The sequence below is a fragment of the Aulostomus chinensis genome, chromosome 3 (genome assembly GCF_037954235.1).
Source record: "Aulostomus chinensis isolate RoL2024-O1b breed Wild chromosome 3, RoL_Achi_v1.0, whole genome shotgun sequence".
Classification (NCBI taxonomy): Eukaryota; Metazoa; Chordata; class Actinopteri; order Syngnathiformes; family Aulostomidae; genus Aulostomus; species Aulostomus chinensis.
Window position 1 is genome coordinate 11,270,227 of NC_141322.1, and position 17,400 is coordinate 11,287,626.

Below are 17,400 nucleotides of genomic sequence, written 5' to 3' on the forward strand. Positions count from 1 at the left end.
TCTATTCATGCTGTGTTCCTTGCTGCTCTGCCTAAAATGGAGCAGGACCCCCCTCCACAGCACGACTCCATCATTTCTAGATGGAACTAAGGAGTGCATAAAAGAGAATAAGAAAAAGCACCTCTTCCGCTCCTGATCCCCAAGCACCTCTTAAGCAAAAATCCACTTAGAACTTGCATAAGTAGGGAAGGAGAAATCCCTTGATTTTCAATACAAGCACTGAATTTGAGGATAATCTTCGCAGTACATCGTTATGGGGATGCCTGTCTCACACACTTTTGGTACTTGCTTTAAAAATACACACAGATGCACAGTAAAACAGACAGCTGAACATATACAACCATAAACAAACAACACTTCCAGACACACACATAGGCTCAATAAGCCTGCGAGACAGTGAATGCTATTAGATATGAGAAAACAAAGAAGGCAACGGCTCATTGAGGAGGAAAAAACATGCTCTGGTTGCATATTCCTTCATGATTCTGGCAAAACCATTTGGAGATTGATGCGTCTGTCTTTTTCATACCTTCTGTGACGGCTCAGTGAGGCGTTGGGCTCCACGAAATAGCCAAATTCCTGAATGATGAATGTAAACTCGTGCGTCCACTGAGAGGAAAAAACAAATCTCATATCAGCCGAGAGAGGAGCTCGATATTGAAAATCATCTGGAATTTGGCCTGGTACAATATTGGAAATCTTTATTCTAACTGCCTGAATGAATTGAATGTGCTTCTCTGATAAATCCACTGAGCTATCAAGGGAACAGTAGAAATGAAGCATCACAGACTCATTTGTGTGTTTACTGCATGTGTGTGTATGTGTGCCCGTAAGTAATTTTCATACTTGCCTTTGATGATTGCTTGTTTACTCAAGTGGAAACTCTGCTCACAGTGTTAACACATCATATAAATGAAACAATGACAAAATCTGCCATATTACGACATATCTAATAGTCATATGAGGAACATTTCTCAAACTATCAGTTAAAGAAATTGGAGACAGTATGTCAGTATAGAAAACCATGTTTATTTCTCATAAGGCTCTCCTGTAACTGTATGTTTATTTATTGGGGGATAGCTGCATGTTTCTCCGTTGTGACTAATACTTTCTCTGTCATTTTTGAATAATTGTCACTCTCCAGTGTGTGAGAGGGAGACCTACACAATAAACACAGTCACGAAGTCGCCCATGACCACTCTCCACAGCAGAAAAAAGACACAAACTCTCCCAATATGTTCTAGTCTCTATTGTATCTGAGAGGAACACTCAGATACTTTCTTTTGTGAGGCAGTTCTATACAGTGTTTTCCTCATTGACTTATTTTTACTCTCTTTTACTTCTTCCATCGCAAGCATCCACTGTAAAGCAGCCACCGTATCGGGGGTCTCTGCATAAGTGTATTCAGGGGCTAAATCATATTCCACCATAGCTCTTCATAGAGACTTAAATATACTTTTTGGATCTGTCATCTTATATGTGATGTATTTATATATGTATATACACACACACACAAATGATCTTACATAGAAAGAAAAGAAGTGCTTATGAATTTACATCGGGCATTCCCACGAATAAAAGTCAAATCAGATGACGGTGTTGAGGCCATGAGGGCAGACCTCTCCAAAATTCTGTGTTACAGGCTGCTTAGTGCTCTCTTTTCCCTGAACACCAGTGTTTTTCCTGCCAAAATCCTCCATGTTGTCACTGCAAAGCCATCCTGCAAGTGAGTCAAATACAAAGGCTTTCCACACAGAAATAGGAGGCTATCAATGCCATTTCCCTTCCATGTGCTCTTAGTTTTGTGGATCCCGTGTTCAGGTCCATTTAAGCTCCTCATCTGGTTTACCTTTTTTGGCAGATGGGGCCAATGTCTTCACACAATGTTTTGACAGCCTCAAAATAACCCCAACTAAGCTGCTTCAGTTTTGAAGGAGAGACAGAACAAGGGAAATTGACAGAGAGAAGGTCGCAAACTGGCCACAGCTGTGTGTAAGAGGAGAGTCACCAACATGGGGCTCCTTGATCAAACAGGGGATTAGTGTGGTTTCATATCCTTGGCACCACATGAGCAAAGCTGTTTTATCTGGGTGGATATCCTTTCTGTGGGCCCAGGTAATCCAGTCAGTAGCCGTGGATGTAATAGTTTAGACCGTTGGTTGGCAAGAGAAAGGGTAGATGAGGGGAAGAGCCTGGCACGCAGCCCTGCAGTGGGAGCTCTCTGTTAGGTCCTGGGATGAATCTGTAACAGAGAAGGAAGAGGAAAGGAGAGAAAACACACATGCACTTAGATAGTACAAGGGGATGTAAGTGTGGGGGGATTAGACCCTGAGAATTACTCTGTGTGTGTGTGTACGTGTGTGTGTGTGTGTGTGTATGTGTGTGTGTACGTGTGTGTGTGTACGTGTGTGTGTGTACGCGTGTGTGTGTGTGTATGTGTGTGTTTTCAGAAACACTTTTGAACTGCTCCTCCTCACCTCCTGGTTGCCTCTGCTGCTTAGAACAGCCAGCTGATACAAGTGGAGAGAGCGCTTTTACTGGAGGTGTGTTCAGCAGTTATGGGTATACTGGTGAGACCATCTGTATCTCTCCAAAGTTGACCTATGTCTGCATCGCATCTCCTTCTATATAGAACATCTATGAGGGGGTGGAGCACTTGACTTGACAGACGAGCTCCTGGTGAAGAATGGTGAAAATGTCTTTGCCTGCGAGAAACTCTGCTAGTGGATCCTCCTGTTCTCTCTCCGCAAAACTGCCCAGCTGGGTTTATTCCACTAACATCACCGCTTGCTGCTTTGAGATATTTTCCAGAATGTCTGACGAGAATCAGTCAGGTTACTTTTGGGTGGCAGACCTAAGCAGCTTCACTTCCTGTTTAGTTTCCCCTACAGGTTCCAGGTAGCTCAGTTCTAGAGATACAGATGGTTTCAACCTGCCGGAATATAACTTGTATACACCACTTTGTGAAAAAAAAAAAACAACTACAAAAAACTGATGTGTTTCCATGCTGTGTATGTCTGCTTCATAAACTAACCCTTTTTTATAGACTTTATCTCAGACCACCACCACCCCAGCTTGCTTGTGCCTCCTTGTTTGCACCTTTACACCAAGCCATCCAATTATCCCTGAGGATTTCCTCTAACCCAGTGAAATGACTTTGGCTTTGCTAAATGGGATCAGGGCCTCCACTGTTGAGTTTGAGCTGTCTGTCCGTGACTCTGGTTCAGGGACTCTTATTCAGCCTCAGTTGCAGACCTGGACACATTTCAATGGTACATTGTGAAGCCTTCAGACTGATATTGAATGTCTTGATTTTCTTGCTCATCTTAAAGCTCAATAAAACTTTGTGTACATGATGTCTGCCACAGCTACAGCAGTTCCTTGGCCTCCTGTGAATGTCTGTGAGGCAAAAGCATAAACCATATCAGAATCTTTACTTTCCTAATATTTACAAATTATTTCACTTTAACATCTCATGATGAAGAAATCTAAGGAGCTCTGCACACGGAGCCAATTAGAAATCCCATAATCCTTTCAACAAAGAAATACAGCTATGACATTTCCAGCAGGCGGTAGGCAGGTGTGTGGATTTGACTGAGAAGGGTGATTTGTCAGGTGCAGATGTGACGCACACTGCCTCCAACACGTGCTCTATTTATCAAACAGATAGCATGGTGGGAAGCGCTTCTCCCTCCTTGTTGCATTTTGGGGAAGATAGGTAACAGATGGATGCATGGTCATAGAGGTTGATTTTTTTTGTTGAGCGGATAATTCACAAAACAGCCTTGTGTCAAGGAATTTATTATTAAAACACATACCAGTATTAATTATTCCTAATAATTATTATTCAAATGTAGTTGAGTTTATGGATGGAAAACTAAACAGGCTCTAAAAATCCCTTTCATTTTACCTATGGACACAATTAGATGATTTTTATTAACAAATGCTATTGCTGCAAAATGAGCTTTAACAATGACATTTTTTTTTTCATTAAAGACCTTTTGGGGCGTATTTGTCTACATTTATTGCCTACATTTATCTCCTATCCTGGCCGTGTTGCCACACCTCTGTGCCTCCATCATGGTCCTACTCTATGCCTCTCAAGTGGCACCTCTCCCCTCAAGCAAGACTGCGCCTTTGTTTTTCCTCCCAGTACTCTATGGGCTTGTGGGTAGTGGAGTATCTTGGGTGTAAAGGCTTCATCTCCATCTTGTTGTTGATAATCTGGGAGCTGGAGCTATGCTGGGCCCCGCCTTGGATGTCGCACTTTGTGGCATGCAGTTTTTTTTCTTTCACTTTACTGTTTTATACACCGCAGGGTATATAGGTATATACCCAGGGTATAAGACACTGGTAGAAAAGAGCAATAATATGCACGACTTTCACTTCCAAATTAAGTGCAAAGATGATTTGGTTTTTGTTTTATTGTTGTTTTCTTTGCTCAGATTCACGAACCGTGATGTTCAAACTTTGGAGTGACCTGAACCATGACCTCAGTCTGTGTACCATTACTAGAGGTCTTCGCAGGCCCTGAGTCTCTTCCCAGGGTTGTTTGATCAATCAAGTCCACATCAGTCCTGTTCCATTACTGAGGTCATTATGAGTTTAAATCATGTCTGTACAAGCAAGTGATGCTACTGACAGGAAGTGTCAGAAAGCAGAGATGATGCAACAAAACTGCAAAGCTGATACTCATCAAGTCACGATAGTCATTTGATTGTCATGTCGAGTCAGTTTCTAGTCTGGAGTAGTGAGTGTATGAGGCATGTTTCAATACAGAGAGAGGAACAAAAGAAAAACTGGATAATTTCAAATTTAAAAGCATGATGGATGGATCATATACTGCCAGGCACAGTGAAGAAGTCTACCAACCTCACATGAGGTAAGACACAGGCTCAGTAGTGAATTGTACTGGTTTGGTTTGTGTTTTAGCCATATTCACCACTGCTGGAGTCAGAGGAGTTATTCAACTTAAGCCGCTTTCACACTGCACCAAAAACACGGATGAACACGGGTGCTCGGGCACTCCGAAAGGGTCGACTTGGCATTTCGACCACCGAACCTCCAAGTGACCCAGGTGTTTAGCGGCTCGCCTTGGCTCTGCTCGGCTCGCCTGCAATGTGAAAAATGCACCCCGCGTTGTCTCAGGTTTCCTGCTATATGACCCGTTGACGTAGATCTACTGTAATGATGACGTTGTCAGCGCGATCATGTACGAGAGAGAAAAACGACGCCGAGCAAACGCGGGTACAAAAAAAACGCGTGTTTCAGTGTGAAAGGGGTATTAGAAGATCCTCCTGTGTCCCTCAAGTTACAGATGTGGCAACATTTTGTCTTACTTTAGGCGTCACACACACACATTGTGAAGTGTGAATGCTGTAACGAAAAATAAAAGAATAAAGCCACTACCATTGCAGATGCTACTTTACAACACCGGCTTGAGTTTTCTCAGCTGCAACAACAGTAAACGGTGTGATTTCAACTTGAATCCAATTGAGATGAGAACTGTGACATCCCCAGCATCTTTTTGTGGACAGATAGTTTCACCGTGTTTTAGTGACAACTGTGCAACATGCAGGTGGCAGTTATTTTATTGGTTTACTGCTTTTACATTGTACCTCAATGCACTACAAAAATGTTTCTAAAACAAAGTGTCAGTTACTTTTCTGCTGTTTTCCTATTAAACAACAAGCTAATTGCACTGTGTACATGTAAGCATATCAAAAAATAATGCGCTTTAATTCATATACATCTCAGGTAATTGTGAGCTAGGAACGAAACGTTGTTTTTTTTCGCTGTTTTTAATTATTTATTTGTGTTTTAATCTGAAACAGGAGCTCCCTCTCACCCTGACCAAGTGGGTTTATCTCTAAACTTAGTCAGACCTAAAACCACAGTGATGTCTTAACTATTTTAAAATACTGGATTCTCATTTTTGTAGGGTTAAATCTTTTCATTTTGTAAGAGCGTTTAGTGAGGGCTGGCTCATGTTTACCTTCCCCAGGTCTGGAATAATATACCAGGCGTAAATGCTATAGAGTGGTGTTTCTTGACAGTAAGAATGGTGGTAAAATTAGACTTCACGTGTATCACTTGAACACATTTGGTGTATTATTAATTTATTCAAAAGACTATTTAGGGCTGCATGGTGGTGAAGTGGTTAGCACTGTGGCCTCACAGCAAGAAGGTTCCGGGTTCGAGTCCCGGCTCAGGCGCGGGATCTTTCTGTGTGGAGTCTCCATGTTCTCCCCGTGTCTGCGTGGGTTCTCTCTGGTACTCTGGCTTCCTCCCACCGTCCAAAGACATGCAATTTGGGGACTAGGCTGATTAAATTGACTGTGAATGTGAGTGTGAATGGTTGTTCGTCTCAGTATGTTGGCCCTGCGATGGACTGGCGACCTGTCCAGAGTGAACCCTGCCTCTCGCCCGTAGACGCTGGGATAGGCTCCAGCCCCCCCACGACCCTTAGTAGTACTTACTAGTAAGGAATAAGCGGAAGACAATGAATGAATGAAATGACTATTTAATAAGGGAGTCATAATATGGTTGTGAGACATTTATCCAGTTAAGCTTTATTGTTGTGTGTAAAAATTCAAAAATGAAACGTGTGTGCGTGGAAGGTATTCACCGATGTAACTCAACATCTCCTCCATCAAACTGAGCAGCACGTGAGTAGCAAAAGGAAACCTAGAGTGGAGGCTGCTGGACACCACTGTCATTCATACAACTTACCAAAGATCCAGGGTCCATTTTGACTTGGGACAAAACTTTAATGTGGATAAAGTGGCTTCTCTGTCCATTACGTTTGAGCTTCCACCAGAAATAAAACAAGCAAAAGACAAACAAAAACAACAACAAAAAAAAGGCAATAAAACAACCTCCCACTCAGAGTGTGACAATTTCAAGCAGGTCACCTGCAGCTTATATTGAAAGCTTGCTGTAGCTAACGGGCATAAAAACTGTTTTATTCAATGTAAATGTGTTAACGCACACATAGTCTTCTCTCTTACCTTTCTTATACCTCTATTAAAAGTTGCATTTTGCTGTGTTCTCTTTCTATACCCTCATTCTCTCTCTCTCTCTCTCTCTCTCTCTCTCTCTCTCTCTCTCTCTCTCTCTCCTGTTCAACCCAACCGCTAAGGCAGATGGCCGCCCAACCGCAGTCTGCTTCTGCTCAGAGGTTTCTTACATTAAAGAGAGATCTTTTTCGTCTCGACAATGTTGCAAAGTACTTTCTCAAAGGAGAAATGTTGGGACTTTATATAAAATATTAGAATTCCACGCTATGTACATCTGGAAATGTTTTCCTTTTTTCAACTGACAATATTAAAGAACAATCACTTAATAAATTCGTAAAAGCATAAACTCAACCTGTACTTGTCCTGTTATGCTGTTGGGGGAGTTCAGATTCACCCAAACAATTTCAAACATATTTTCTCCCCCCCCCAAAAAACAACAAAAAAACATTCACCTGTTATAAAAACAAGAAAGCTGTAATGTTTTAGAAAGGATGTATCCCTCTTTATCCCAGGGTTCTTTTTTTAATTGCTTTTAGAAAGTAATTCCACTAAATGGACTTGTTAGGACAGATGTCATATGAGCATTAAGGAAACACTTGGCAGCAGTGATGCAGTCTCCTTGGCATCACACTGCAGCTGTTGCTCTGTGTGCAAGTTAGTTTCTCCTCCAGGTCTCGTCGCACTGCCTTTCTCTGTACCATTTGACCCTCTCCATCCCATGATCCTCAAACAAAGCACTGCTCTGGGCTCCTCTGTTCAGAATTTATATCTGTGTCATCTATGACGGCATCAACATGTTGGGGCAGAGAATGACCTCCGACAAATTATGGTTGACATTCTAGCTCCACTACGAGCCACTAGAGGTTTGTTAGTGGTAGAAAGATCTGTATGCAAATGCTGTCATTTCAACCCACAAGCAAGTGTGGAACTTAAAGTGTCCTCTGTTCTTTTCTGTCCTCTGTCTCTTCAAATGAGCAGCGTAGCAGGTAGCAGCGGATTGCTCAAGGATTTCCTGCCTATCCCGTCTTTGCTGGCAACTAAGCTGCCAGCATTTTAATTCTCTGGCTGCATTAAATTGCAATTTACTCAGACTTGAGTTAGTAAAAGGAGCCAAGAGCAATTGCCTTAGTGAGAGAATTTAGTGCGCACAAAGCCCAACCCTTTCCCCTTTCTCATTTAACTGATCCATCATGCCAGCTGAGAAACCTTTTCAAACAGCACTAAAGAACACTCTCTAAAAATAGAAGACTTCAGAAAACAAAATACATCAGGAGCCATTTAATGTGATGTTGACAGCGTAAAAACAAAAACAAAACAAAGTCTAAATTCATCAGTAGCAGTAGAAACTCCATCTTAATCCTGTCTAGAAATGTAACCACAATGGACGTGGCAGCTGAAGCTACCTGGTGGATGGTTTTTTTTTTCTTCATGATGCAGCATGGAAGGACACGTTATCAAGAACGGAGGTGGAACACATGATTTCTCAGAGAGGTTTATGTGGCGTGGCTGTTTCCTTTTGACAAATGAGATGGTGATGCTGGCAGGTCACTTTTGCTCTGAAACTCACAGCTGGGCTCCATCCTGTCACTGTGTTATTTTTGCTTGAAGAAGTGCCCTGTGCTCTTTTTTTTTAATAAGGGCTCTCTGAACAGCACTAGTTGGAGCATAAACAAACTGAAATTTAGAGGACGATGTTCTAAACTTCATTTGAGTTCACCGAGTTTCTCTCATCTGAATAATTACATATTTTCCATAGAGGAACTGCGATCTTAAAACATCTACTGTACATGAATAAATGGTTATGTTACTGAGAATGTAATTTAACTGAATGGTTTATTAGGGCTGAATTGAGCATGTATGGCGTTCCTGCTTTCATCGTCACATTAAATCAAGCACAGGTTATCAAATGAGCATCAGCCTTTTCGCTCTCATCAAACGCTGAGGAGAGAAAATGTTCATTACAGTCTCTCTCTCCCTGCTTGTCTCTCTTCAGGTGGATAATTGTTTGGAAGCACCAGATTGATCTATTAGACCAGTGGAGCAGGTAATGCAGATCTATGGTGGGCAAGAGTTTTGGGGGGAGGGGTGGGGGGGGCTCCTCAACCTCACTCTCACTGTGACTTCCTCAAACAAAAGGGTCTGTCTGCCTTGTCTGCTGCTACAGAACAGGCAATGAAGAACTCGCTCTCTGAAAGACATAAAGACAGAAAAGCAGAAACAGAAGTGTCAGGCCGTGGCTTTGCATGACTTATTAGTTTCAAAGCCAGTGTTTCTGAAATATAATGATGACTCTGTGGTCGAGAAAACAAGTGTGTGTGTGTGTGTGTGTGTGTGTGTGTGTGTGTGTGTGTGTGTTTCACTGACACTTTTCAGAGCAAAATGAAAACCTGCTGGTGAAAGGAAATGGCTGAAAATTTAAATATAAAACACACACAAAAAACACCAAAAAAACCAAAACAAAACAAAAACAGCAATGCTGTGTTGTGGGGCTCTCTGGATTGTGACAGAACAAATACAAATGAGGCAATTTGGCCTGAGAGGAAGGTGAATGAGGAATGTTGATTAAAGAAGAGAGCAGAGTGCAGGATAAAAGGCCTTTCATGTAGCCTGTGGGCTATGTTGTGTGCTGCTTTAGCAAGACCCGCAGAGGAGGATCAGGATATCAAGTGGGCAATGATAAGTGACACACAAACTGAAGAGAGGAGGCCTGCCTGGGGTCTCGTGTGCACGCGCGCGCAGACACACACACACACACACACACACACACACACACACTTATCAAACATATAAAACAAGTGTGTATTCACAACTAGGAGCCCACACCAGGAGCAAGTAGCATGTCACAGATTAGCGGCTAATGGGATTGGCAGACCAACGCAAGGAACCGTAATCAAACCCAGACAGCAGCCAATAGTGAAAATTGGACATGGAACAAAGGTGACGATGAACAGTACAAGGATTGATCCAGCCGTTACACTCTGATCACATTGAGCAGCGGTTTGTCATTGTGTGTGTTTTTTTTGGGGGGGGGGGGAGCAGGCACATAAAGGCATCTATACATCTACTGGCTGGTATATGTTTGATATATGATACACGCCCAACCATTTTTATAAACCCGCAGCAACTTTTATGTATGCATGTGCTACTTGTGCTTGGTGATAAATATTTAGTGTGGGTGGTGGTGCGTTCAGCATTTGTGTCACGCCTGCCTAATCATGCACAGCATGTAAACACACACTTGATTATTTTGCACTGAGTATTTGGGTTAATGAGAAGTCATTGAACATGAGTTGGTCCCACTCCTGCCTCCTGCCACTCAAGTGCACACAGTGACGTGAGAGAGACGGCAAAACAAAAACAAAGAACAGCTTGAGAAAGACTAACCTTTACAGAAGCAAGAATGCAGCTCAATTTCTGTTGACGTATCCTCTGCATTTTGCTTCCGGAAGCTAAAAAGGGGAGTATGGCTGGGTGTTCTGCAAAGAGAGGGTCAAGAAAAAAAAGGACACGTGTGTATTGGGTAGAAAAGCAGCTTCAGGCCTGACCTTTTGGCCATCTTCTCTTAAGATTTTGATGAAATTAGACAAAAGCCATTTTATTCATAGGAAAGTATTACTTCCCCCTGTAGTGCGCTAAAAAAATTTCGTCTCAATCTCAAGAGAAAGTCTTTTTGTCCCCAGTTATATCACCACAATCATCATTTACTTATTTCAAATTGTGCAAAGGACTGAGAATTAGAGATGCATTCTTTAGAGTGAATAAAGTGCTGCATCTTACCTTGACAGACTGGCAAGACCCCCGTTCGATCACCTTCTTTCTGAACATTTTAGGCCTGTGGCGGCCTCGTGAAACGCTATTTGCAGGCGTATATATCTGCCGGACAACCTTGGGAAGCCCCATGTGGTCTAACCTTCACTGGCTGTTCCCTCTTCCTATACCATGACATTAGTCTCTGCACCCATTCAAAGTCATTGTCACCAAGCATTAAGAAAAGACGGAGGAGTGGGGGTTGCCGATCCAGGTAAGCAGGGGGAGGGGGGGGGTATGAGTCAATTAAATGAATATAAATCAAGTGATCAACCTGTCACAAAGTGCAGAACTGCTGGCTTGGAGGACTTAACTCCCTTCATTATTTTTGCATGTGACACACAGTCAGTTTACAGTGCCAAGAGGGAGTGCAGAAGAAGAGTGGCTGTTAACTTTATCTCTGAGTGGAGTGTGGCTTGAGGCAAAGCCCACCTGTTTGTTTACTGACTGCTTTATGTTTGTCTTTTACTACTGTGGGCTCTTAGATAGGCTGCTTACACTGAAAAGAATACAGCTCGTTCGGAGGACACAGAGGTCGTCAGACAGCATGATTTGAGTGCATCCTTTCAACCCACAGGTCTGATACTGGCCATGGTTGATCAGTTAGAAATGGAGCAGGTAGCAGTTAAATCCTGTCAAAGCATTTGATAGAATATATAAAAGTTCGTTATTTCTAGTGATTTCTTCATCTCAAACCCAAGAACAGATGATGAGTAAAGGCAAATCTTTCATTTTGGGCATTCAAAGCAAGTGTGTTTACTCCTGATGTGAAAAAGGGCATTGTGTATCATCCATGCATGAGTGCAACTGTGAATAATTGTGTGTGTTCATGTGAGTGTGTGTGTGTGTGTGTGTGTGTGTGTGTGTGTGTGTGTGTGTGTGTGTGTGTGAGTGTGTGCGTGTGTGTGTGTGTGATTAGTGCAAGGGAGAAGTCTCACCCTTGTGGTCTTGATTTTATTTCCAGAAGAGCACATCCATCCAGAGTTGTCAGGTAGAGTCTTACACTCTTCTCCCTCCAGACAAGGTTCCATCTCACACCACCATTTCCCAATTACAATGGATGCTGGGGGATGGGGTGTGGGGTGTGGAGGGACAGGTGGGGGGGGGGGCACACATGTAACAAAGCAGGTTAGTGTGTGTCACAAATATGTGTCAACATCATAATATGGTGTATTGTTACAATAATGCAGGTTAGAAAAAAGAGGTGGAAGAAGAAGATATTACAACCCTTTTCTAAGGGGAAAAAATAAACCTGCACCTTCAATGATTATTGCACAGGAAAATAAATAGTAATAAACCAGTAAAGCACAAGGAACAACCAGAACTTAAAATATAGCTACAATCAAAAAAGTTAAACCTGCACGCAAACATATTTTCAGTTCATATTTCACTTGAACACACACACACACACACACACTACAAAGCTCCAGAGGAACATGCTCTCATATCTCTAAGTGATTTTACCCTCCTCTGCAGCCTCAGAGCAACTGTATAGCTGCTGCATGGATACTTCGCTGTTCACAATAATGTCTTTTACCAACGGAAATTAATCATGATCATGTTTTGGGTATGGCTACATCGCATGTAGAGAAGCAATCTCATTTTTAATCAAAACTAATTGCCTCTCATTAACATCGACTGAATTCTTCCTCTAGCTATCTGACAAAAACAAATATGTTCTCATCACAATCTCTCTCTCTCTCTCTCTCTCTTTCATACTCTGTGGTGTGTCTGTGTGTAGATTCCAAGAATGCTGTGCTTCTTGAATAATATACTTTCTAAAAAAAACAACCCCAAAAAAATAAAGATTATGGTATATATATCATCTATTACCAAAAATATTCACTGCCAATACGAAAAAAGAATAAAAAAATAAAAGTCCCACTGATAAGTTCATATGTTCGTTTTGTCACATGGGTCAGGTGTCGCTGTTAGTCCACATTCATGTGACCGAGGTAAACATGTAGCAGTAATTATATCAAATGAGCTAAACTTCTTCATGGAAAAATACACTGATACATTTTTCAAGTTCTCCCAGCACCTTAGATCTGTTGTCTAGAAGAAAAAAAAACTCTATGAACAACAAAAGATTTAGAGACAAATTGATCGTGTGAATTTTATACGCCGGTGTTCCTAGAGTTCACCCGAGTGTTCCTAGAGTTCCCTGAGCTCTTCGAGTATTGACATTTTGAAGATATTTTTATAACCATTTTATGAATTCTTTAGTGTTCAAAAATGTCTGTAATTAAGGATATCTAAATATTACCAAACTATTCTTTCAACAACTTGTCTTGACGTAACTGCACTGGCATTCTCTTTGTTTTAAGCTGGTTTCTAAAGTGAAGGGGTGCTTCATTTTTTTCATAACGATGAAATACTTTGACTCTATACTCTGAGATTTCCAACAGTACACGAGACACACTTTTCAATACTGACAGTGTTTGTGCACTGTGTGCAATATGTTTTTCATAAAAGTTGGCAGGGGGTTTTGCCTTATTATAACGTCAAATTCTCTAAAAAAATTATTTTAGTAGACTTGCATTAATATTTTTACCTTCCAGCCTGTTTTGCCGTCAGGACCACTATCAAAAAGTTGTGAGTATGAGCAACACGCCGTCCCAAGGTTCAGTCACTGGCAGCCCGGAGTATTCTACAGTTGGGCTTTTTGTTCATGAGCCCTGAGGGACACTGAATGCCAGAATGAGTGCATCCACTAACCAGCTGTGAACCCGACCTTTGGCTTTCCCCATGGATGTTTACCTTAACCACTAATAACCCCACAAAGCTCCATCATCCACTGTGCCCTCACTCTTTCCTTGTCTCTCCTCCTCTCCATCCACAGGGTAAACACACATTTAACAGCAATAATCAAGCTCACATTTAAGTGTTGAAGTAAATTGAAAGACAATATTCGAGACGTCCTCAGTAAGCTACAAATGATGACGCGGCTTGAGGAGATGTGTTCGAGCGATCGGGATGTGCTGCTCGGTTTAGCACTTTCCTTTCACTGCACAGAGCCAGAAGGAACATAGAACTTGTTTTTCATTATACCACCAACTATGAGGCTTTCAATTCAACAGTGCCGAATGCAGAATTGAGTTGAAATTGAAAATGGTAAAGTGATATCTGCAAAGCAAAAATCAATTGCTTCAAATAGAGGCAGAGAGAAAGAAGCTGGGGGGGGGGGGCACACAACAAGGCAGGAGATTAAAACACTGCCTCACACAAGCTGCTGCAACCTGAGAGCCGCTTTGCATGAAAATTCAATGACATTTACAGTATTTCACAGAAGTGAATTCACCTCACTCCTGCCACCCTGAAACCAGTACATAAAGGCTAGATGATAACCACACGGAGAGCCTGGAGAATGGCTGTATACCACACAGAGGCTGTGTATTATTCCTCGTATTTATTATATCTCGCTGCGACACAGATTGCATCGTATTATTGATTAGTTTTGTTCGTTTTGACTCATGCTAAACAATGTCAGCATTTGATGTCTTTGAACGTATTTGAACATGGATACTTTAACGTCACCGATTGTATTGTTTCAGTACCACCAAGAATTGAAAGATGTCTTGTAAAAACATTTCAAATTTCAGTACCTGACGAAATCTGAAGGAAGCGAATAGAAATTGCCAAAGTGCTCAAACTTAAAACCAGACAAATTTAACAAAAATGATTCATGTTGTCATGTTATAAAACTGAATGAAACTATCAAGAAACTGAGAACTAAAAATAATATTTGTATAGTACTGTGGAGTGTAATTTTAAAATCTTTTACTATTGAAAAAAAGCATTGTTCAGAAACAGGTATCCAAATCAAGGTACAGTATATTTAAATGCGCCAGCAGCAACATTTTTGTCCAGCCAGCTCCCTCACTCTCTCACAGCAAAAAAGTTCATTTTAAGCAAAGCATGTAGTTCAATGAAGTCTGATGGAAACTAACTGCCGTGGGTAAAAATGGAAGAAGAAGAAAAAACTACCTTTAGTTTAAAGTCTCCCTGCAGTCAAAACATGTTTATCTTCTTCTCCTCAAAATTGATTATTCCTAATGATATATGTGCCGAGTTTGACACTGGAAATTTCTTTTCCCGTCAGTATAACTTGATCTTTACTTTAAGAGTCAGTCGTCTTATGTGGAAGATTCATTTAAGAAAAACTGACAACACAGTGTTAACGACATGTCTGCTCTGATGGCCAGGAGAATAAACAGCAGACAGATGTGAGTACAGACACTTCATGACCGTGACTGTACCTGCGCCAGGACATCTGGCTCTGACCTTGAACACTGGAGGAGAGCCAACGCTGGGCCCGGATCCATGCATCACTCTCTGGTGGCCACTGACCTCTAACAGTCGCTTTCCTTTAAGTACTCCCACTGCAATCGTCAGCATAGAGAGTCGAAGATTTGTTCCAACATCAGCAAACTTTACTCCTCCTCTATGTGCTGGGGACTGCAGCTTACCCTGGACAACTGTCCTGGTTCCCCCTCTGGGAAAACTATTAATTTCCAGATCCATATGTTTACAAGCTGAATGCCTTCAGTATGATTTAAGGCACCAACACCAATTAACAGAATCCTCTTTTCATCATGAAATAGCCACCGTTTACTGTCAGCGATGACAGATGGGCTCTGAATAATCAAGAAACTATTGTTAAAAAAAAAAAGGCTGGTTTAAGATGTTAGGCCTGTCGCCGGCTGTTTGGATGGACAAACATCCAAGAGAGGAAGCGATTGAAAAACATGAAGTGATGGACTTTACTACAAGTGCATCTGTCAGATTACCAGTGAGTGAGCTTTGTGATGGATTACACATTGCTGCCAGGTAGCAGAATGTTTGAACACCTTGATGGATGAGGGAGGGGATTGATTTCTGTCTGTGTCAAATACGTGTCCGTGTTCATTGAATAGTTAATGTCTTTTAACTTGCTGCAGAGAGCACGGCGGGCTCACTTTAAATTAATCATGGCAGAATGAGAGTCATAGATAGCTAGTTAATTTATCTATTTACTTTTTTGGCTGTGTAAATCATCAGCTGCATGGAGGGAAAGTCTTGGGCAGAAAGTAATCAGGGATTAAGTTCTCAGGCTCCTTTGTGAGCATGAATTTACAGTTTGCGGTACTCAATCCATGGGTGATCCTGGACCATGTTGGGTCATCTATCTCGGGTGCGATTACTTCAGTAAATTATTGATACAGCTGATTAGAAAACATTTCAATCTTAATGAAAAAGAGGTATGGGGGCGTTCATTGTGCAAGTGTTGGAAGGGTCACAGGGCCATGAAGCAAATGAAACAAGTGTGTAATTACGACGAGAGTTCCTCCTGAACCCCTTAGCCTCTGAGGTCAGAGTCAGAGAGTCATTATTCTGTAATTATTGTCTTTGTTCCCCTCACAAGAGAGGGAACCAACATTTGGTTGGCTATTCAGAAAACATCGCTTGATTTTCTGATCCCACTGATTTTCTGAGTTTCTGACTTGACATCCTGGTACCACAGACTTTGGAACTTCCTCAACCGATTACTGCTTCACTATTTTTAGCAGGCTGTTGGTCTTGTTTCCCCAACATCATGCAGGAATGAAGGCAAAACAAGTTTTGACCTTTGGGAATAATTTTGCACATTGGCCCATAGAACATTATCGACCAAACCCACAAAAAATATTTCTCATGAATGTCTAATATTCAAATCATGACCTGGAAATTTCCATTTTCATTTTGCCAGTTACATCTTTATTTTTTCTTTATCCTTTTTATCAGAAGTTTTTGGAAGGCCTGACTTTAACTGACATGACTTGACGCTACATGGGACTGATCCTGCGACTGTGAACAGAAGCATTCAGAGCGCTTTCTCCCTGCCCGTAAGTTTGAGAACGAGGCAGAATAAACGGCCAAATGATTCCGAACCCTCTTTTTACATTGTTGATGAAGTGGAAAAATTAAGAACATGAACTCCATCTCTCTCTACTCACTCTCTTCTTACTCACTTGGCTGCTTTTGCCATTTTTTTTGGTAAGTCGACTTCAATACATAGAGGGGTTGTGACACCTGAAAACGCTACCCAACATTTTACAGCATCTTTTTTTCAAAATAGAAATCTACAACAATGTTTTAATTGTTTTTGCCAATGTGCACCTGAGGAATGCCATAGTTGGAATTACACTCAGTGCTGGTGGGCTCCCTGAATCTTCCAATAAAAGGGCTGAGCTTGATGGAGGGGTTGAGGCCAGCGTTTAGGAGAGTTCACCACACACATTTGGAGCAGATCTGCACATTGTCTTGAATTTCTCACTAAAAAATGTGTACAGCCCCTTCATATATATATACTTAGTTCTTGAAATTCAAATGAGGGTTGACCTTATTTACATGACCTCCAATGAATACAGCTAAAACACACACCTGATTCATAACTTGTATCAGTGGAACACACAGATATCGTCAGACAGAAAATAATCTTGTTTCCAATTTAACTAAAACTAAAAACAGGCTGCTGTAGGAGATGTATGACTCCAAAAACACTAATGAGTTATAAAGAATGAGCATCGAGGAGGAAGTGTATTTGTAACCCTTT

The 17,400-nt window shown here is 41.5% G+C and overlaps 1 protein-coding gene across 3 annotated transcripts in view; it reads right to left on the reverse strand.

The window, feature by feature from the left end:
- Positions 1-1,014: 1,014 nt before the first annotated feature.
- Positions 1,015-17,400, reverse strand: part of tafa1b (TAFA chemokine like family member 1b) — a 125,100-nt gene continuing 108,714 nt past the window's right edge. Inside the window, exons 4-6 of one of the 3 annotated variants that reach the window (XR_015112056.1) lie at positions 11,765-11,889; positions 10,404-10,495; positions 1,015-2,242 (exon numbers count right to left, since the gene is read on the reverse strand). Coding sequence is in view for 1 of the 3 variants with exons in the window: in XM_086198655.1 (XP_086054781.1) it covers positions 2,225-2,242; positions 11,765-11,889 (143 nt within the window). In the remaining 2 variants the exon portion in view is untranslated. Of the gene's footprint in view, positions 2,243-7,711; positions 9,208-10,403; positions 10,496-11,764; positions 11,890-17,400 lie in introns of those variants that run through there. The other 2 variants (XR_015112057.1, XM_086198655.1) reach the window with 2 other exon arrangements.